Source organism: Juglans regia, chromosome 8 (assembly GCF_001411555.2).
Source record: "Juglans regia cultivar Chandler chromosome 8, Walnut 2.0, whole genome shotgun sequence".
Lineage (NCBI taxonomy): Eukaryota > Viridiplantae > Streptophyta > Magnoliopsida > Fagales > Juglandaceae > Juglans > Juglans regia.
The window spans coordinates 4,798,040-4,803,841 of NC_049908.1; the positions used below are offsets into that span (position 1 = coordinate 4,798,040).

Genomic DNA, 5,802 nt, shown 5'->3' on the forward strand with positions numbered 1-5,802 from the left:
AAATATAACAAATGATCATTTAATGGTGATAAATATGCCACATCATATTTAGTGGGATGAAAGTGAGATAGTAGTATGGTGTATAGAATTTTTCTTTGGATAATGCAAAACGTAGTTTCAATTTTAAAGAAGACTGTCAATAAGCAAAAATACCATACAACTTTCAGATAATTACATCTTTGTCATTCGATCTTATCATAGACACAATCCTACAACTTTCAAATGACTTTTTAGGTCATTTCTATCTCAAAAAATACTTTTTTACATTGTTTCCAAACAAATATAACATGCTTGAAAGCACTTTAGACATATGCTTACCAAACATTAAATAGCTTTTTAGATATATGGTTATCAAACAGTAAACATGCACAGTCATAGATAACAGCAACTGTGTTAATGATAAAAGTATTGCAGATGAAACCAAATAGCTTGTACTTATCTCACACGTGCACTCATCTGCATGTAACGAATTCTTCTATAATTAATATACAAGGCTCCTGCAACATGCAAGGAAGCCAGATTTTTCATTTGCAACATTCTTTTGTCATTTATGTTTTATAAGATGTCCTATAAAAAAAAAAAAATTGTTTTCTAAGATGAGTTTATTATATTAAGGATAATGGCACTGTTGAAAGTTAATTTGGAGAACTCAAGATAAGAACAAGACAGGTTACGCGAGAAATTCTCCAGGTCAGCCCATAAAACCACTCATCATACAATGAATTCCGAACGAAGTGATCTACAGCGAGAAACAAAAGAGAGCAGCATACCAGAATTGCAAAATCAGGCTCTTGGATGGGACGACCGTGGATTAACTGACAAGTTATCAGCAAACCATTGTTGTCTTCAAGCCAGTCTCCACCATTACCTGGAAAATTTAGAGCTGTCAATGTAAATCATTATTACCATCCAAATTAAAACAAACTGGCAAGCCCACCCATGTAATGATATCTACCCAGAAGAAAAAAAAAAAAAAAACCATAGATCTTTATTTTAATGTCATTAAAAGTGTACATTATCATATCTTTGATTGTAACATTTGCATTGACCTAGTTAAAGCAATAAGTGAGCAGCAGTACTCAGGCATCTTAAAAATATCAAAAACTTTTAAAAACTTCAAGCAGTAGAACAAATGCATCGATGCAATTAGATGTGGCAATTACCTCATAGTTTATCCTTGTGAAGAAGGTTGGTCATTAATTCTACCATGACATCCTCACTTGATTGAAATCAATCGTTAACTCATAATCCATAAGACTTCCCCTTTCTTCTGATCTGGGTAGCTCCCCCACTGTGCTCATAGAGACCCTATTCACCTTCTTTCCAATTTGGTCAAAAGCAGATGAATACGGCGCCCTGTTTCAGAACCTCTTTCATGCCTAAGCTCCCCCACCGTGCTGCTACGAACACCAATTACTGTAGTATTACTGGATGGTGTTTGTTTGTTCTCAGAAAGAACAAGAGAAAAGCCTTCAAAACTTTGTCCCTGCATAGTGCCTCTCGCATCTGCTTCTATTCCTGCCTGGGTGCCAAAATCAAAGCTTTTAACTTTCTTGTGTTCGGCCTCATATATTGAGCCACAGGAAACCTTATTCTTATTATCCATATTATCATGGCTTTGTTTGTAGCCAAACTGGCTATGTAAACCACTTTAAGATGAACCGGTTACCTGTTTAAACTCATCCATTGTACTACTTTTTAAACCATATCTATCCTCTTCTGTAGATGAAACAAGTAAACAACGATTGAAACATCTTTCCTGCCCGCTGCAAGCAGTAACACTGAGTATCTACTTCAGTTTTGTTCCCGTCCAAAGAAATATTTAACCCATGAATTTTACAGTTTCTGAAATCATCAGGATTTAGCCCCTCCACTACACCAGTAGAAACCTCAGTCATATCACTTCCAAAGCCAGATCTTTGCTTGATAATAGATTAAGCAAATTCATTGTTTTTAAAACACTTTTCCCTGAAATAGTCCTTCCCTGGTGCAGTTTGAACACATCATTTTCAACAATATATTGCTCATTCCAAGATGAAATAACTTAACAGATTCCTGAACTCCCCTTCTTGCTTACTGCCAATTACAGCTTTGTCATCTGTGACGCATGGTTATTCCCGAAACCAACAATAATTACATGATTAACAGAGGTATTGACATCAGTACAAACATCCTTGAGCCCACCGTCATGATTGCCAAAACCAGATGCCGATTCACTATTCTCGCATGTATAACCACCATCAACTTTCATATCTCCCACTGTGCTAGTAAAACATTTAACCTCAATATCTTCACCACTAGATGTTTTGTCCTTACCATTCAAACCACTTTCAGAACCTATTTCCAGCTTTTGCACCTCCACTGACGGGAAAGATACCTTGATCACATTGTTCTCAACAACAAAAGTTCTCTCATTTCCATGTGGAGCAGGCCACTGGGTTTCAGAATCCTGTTGCAAACCTTGTAAATAAAAATATAAATGAAACAAAAATTGGTAAGACAATGATCCTAGACACTGACTTACATCTCCAAAATCCATTTTCCTGCCCAACAGATAATTGACATCAGGATGACCAGATCTTAGTTGGCTTCCATGTTGGAGTCCAAAAGAGGAGAAAAAGTATGAAGAAACATCCTTGCACGACACAAACTGCCGTCCATTAGGGCTGGATGGTTCCAAATGAGGCGTTAAGAGCAACACAAACATTAAAACTAAGAATGCAAGAATAAGCACCACAATCAAGTAGCTTCGCACACTTTTTTACAACTAGCATAACCAAGAAAAAATCTAAAAAATACGACACTTCTTGTACGGAAGGAAGATTATGTTGTACATTCTGTGTTCAAGACTGACTCTATTGACACCCCCTTGAACACCCCAAGGTTTGTGTAACCACTCAAGTTAGCTTAAAATATTTATTTAGCTGACTGTAAGAACGGAAAAAGAAAATGAAAAGCAGGCGGAAATTGGTAGAGTGAGAAAAATCATTATAAAAACCTTATGTATCGGCGGCAGTGCAACCATACACGGCCGGTTCTCTTCTTTATTGAAAGCATAAGTTTCCACCCATTGGGCAACGCATGGCCGAAATCGCTAGCCATCACAATCCTCTTTTTCCTACTCTTTCTCCACCACTCGCCACGCAACCCATTCAAAAACCCCAAGAAATCCGCCTCAGTCTGCAACCCCTCCTTCCTCCTCTTCAACTCCTCGCCATATGGATCCTCCACATTCCCCAACGCAGCCACGCCCGTCACATCCCCTTTCTTGTTCACCACCGCCACCTCCATCTCCTTCTGCTTCTTTCCCGCACTCTCATAGACAGCCCCCATCTCTCTCTCCGATTGGCAGCTCTCGGTCAATAGATTCTCGTTCTTACGCGGTCTCCCTCACTTTCGCTTCTTTTCTCCCTCACCGGCAACTACATTGATTGGAATACTTGGCTCGGCTTTACACTCCACATTTCGCTCAATCATCCGATTCTCATTCTTCAGCGGCCGGCCCCGCTTCCGTGTCTCCTCTCTTCACGACCGGAAGAAGCAACATCAACCGGAACAATTTGCAAGCCCGCACTCGAGGAATCGGGCAGGAACTCTTCAACTTCAACCGGGACTGGAACTAGGCCATCGTCGTCTGCGGAGGGGGAAGTTTCGGCGGCAAATAGTTGTTTAAGGAGGGAGATGATTTGGGAGTTTTCTTCGTCGAGAGCTTCGGGGATTTGGCGGGGCATAGAAGAGAAAGAAGAACGGGTGGGCGATTGGGGTTTGTGAGGGGCGAGGCGGAGAGGGGAGTAGGTCTGTTTGCGGCTACCTGCAGATTCGTTGAAGACGGAGCGGTCGATTTTGGGGATTAAAACGTCGTCGTTGCCTAATGAAGAAGGTAAAAAAGAAGGTTTGGAAGAGGAGAGGACGAGGGAGTAGAGCTCCGGTTGAGAGAGGAGGCGGAGGTCGACGAGATGGAGGGCTTCGAGGCGTACGACGGAAGCGGCCATGACACGGGTGGCGTGAGAGCTAGCCGAGATTGTCGAAAGGAGATATGATTCCCTGACCTGACAGTCCGAGTCACAGGCTATGTATCCAATGATGAGATCCATCTGGCGCCGGCGCCGTGCACTACGTTGTCTGATCCACATCCTCAAGACTCCGTTGTCAAACACTAGTACACTCTCGGCCCACCTGGGTTGGATTCGTTCGGTTTCGCACTCTACAATGGGCCCTTAATACAACCTTTACTTACACCTAGAACCCAATTATCAGAGCCCAGCCCAATAACTAACAAAATTATCTTACTTTTAGTTTTCGATTCTTTTAAGCGTTAGTGAATGTGTGATATGTTGGTGAATGTGGATCAATTATGAAATGAAAGGCCTCGTTTGAATGTATAATAAAATAGTTTGAATTAATATTTTTATTGAATTTTAGAAAAGAAGAGAGATAAAAAATTTTGAATAAAAAATTATAAAATTAAAAAAAATATTTTTAAAAATTGAATACTATTTATTTAAAATAAAATGGAGAAAAATGATGAGAATTAATATAAGCAGTGTCATTAATATTGTGGCTTTATAAATATATATCTCATGTCTTTTTAATAATGAGGGTTAGAGAATTAAATCCTTGTTTAATAAAGTGATCGAAGAGATCAATAGTTGAAAGCAGATAATGAATCTATATCTGGATTGAAGTCCGAAAGAATAGCTTGATTTGCAAGGGACAAGAAAGCAAATGCATTTTTCATGCTCGTTGATTTGAAGATTATAATAAGCAAATGCAATTATATAAGTACACATGCTCAAGCTAATTAATGGAATATATACAATTATTCCACTTTTTTTTCTTTTTTTTTTTGCAATTTTCAACCAATACGGACTAATTGGTAATTTGGCAATATTGGAGAAAAGTATAAATATTGCCTAGCTAACACATTAAAAAATTATATATTCTATCTGCTACAAAAATATTATAATAAACATGATTATTGCACTGATTCAAAGAGCTTTACTACACAACCTCCACCACACTCCACACTCCACACTTTTTTAAATTTTTTAAATTTTTAATATTTTTTTTAAATTTTTTTTTGAGTTTATTCTTTTTAAATTATTTCAAATTTTTTATTTATTATTCATATAATAAATATTTAATAAAAGAAAAAAATAATAAAAATTAAAAATAATGTAGAGTGTGGAGGTTGTGTGAATAGTAGGAGGTTGAGTAGATTTTTTGCTGATTCAAATTAATGCGAAAGATACTATATATATATATATATATATATATATATACAGAGCTAGAATTTATGGTAAATTAATTAATCTTGCGTTTAAAAGAAGGGAATACCCGTTGGCCGTTACAAATGATCAAACCATATTTAGGATTTACCAATTAAATGATAAAAAAGTTATTCTATTTTTAAATTCGGTGTATAAAACATAATATACACATTCTTTAAATGCTAAAATTTAATTTGTAAAATTTTTCAAATCAAATTATATTATATAAGAATTTTATTAGATATGTTATACGATATATGATTTTACTTTAACAAAGCTTAGATTGTTTATATTTGAAATAGGATTTTGAAGGTTATGCTTATCCTAGAACATATTTATCCAATTTGGACGAATCTTGTGTATCAACGTGGTACAGACAAACAAAACAGTACATTTTGAAAAGTAGATAACTACATGCACATTGATTTGGAATAGGTCCAGAAACTAGAAGCCCCTGGATTAAAAGTTGCACCACCTCCTTTCACATGGCCGGGCGCTTTTTTCCGTACAAGTGTTTGTTTTCAAGTGTTTA

General features: G+C 37.0%; 1 protein-coding gene across 2 annotated transcripts; it reads right to left on the reverse strand.

The window, feature by feature from the left end:
- Nucleotides 1-487: 487 nt before the first annotated feature.
- On the reverse strand, nt 488-4,115 carry LOC109007331. 2 transcript variants are annotated; one of them, XM_018986964.2, is made up of 4 exons: nt 2,999-4,115; nt 2,525-2,666; nt 1,164-2,449; nt 488-868 (listed from the first exon to the last, which is right to left on the reverse strand). In XM_018986964.2, the coding sequence occupies exons 1-3, from the start codon at nt 3,331-3,333 to the stop codon at nt 2,084-2,086; spliced, it is 843 nt and encodes a 280-aa protein (XP_018842509.1). In that variant the 5' UTR covers nt 3,334-4,115; the 3' UTR covers nt 488-868; nt 1,164-2,083. The 2 variants fall into 2 exon arrangements, with proteins under 2 accessions (XP_018842509.1, XP_018842518.1); XM_018986973.2 differs by having other exon boundaries at nt 488-883.
- Nucleotides 4,116-5,802: the final 1,687 nt, after the last annotated feature.

What these genes read in the sequence shown, in the direction of transcription:
- LOC109007331 (XM_018986964.2), bottom strand. Translation starts at nt 3,333, where the DNA reads ATGGGGGCTGTCTATGAGAGTGCGGGAAAGAAGCAGAAGGAGATGGAG. An exon ending in CACTGCCGCCGATACATAAG is followed by an intron (nt 2,667 to 2,998) that starts GTTTTTATAATG and finishes GGAACCATCCAG; the next exon opens with CCCTAATGGACGGCAGTTTG. An exon ending in GGAAAATGGATTTTGGAGAT is followed by an intron (nt 2,450 to 2,524) that starts GTAAGTCAGTGT and finishes GGTTTGCAACAG; the next exon opens with GATTCTGAAACCCAGTGGCC.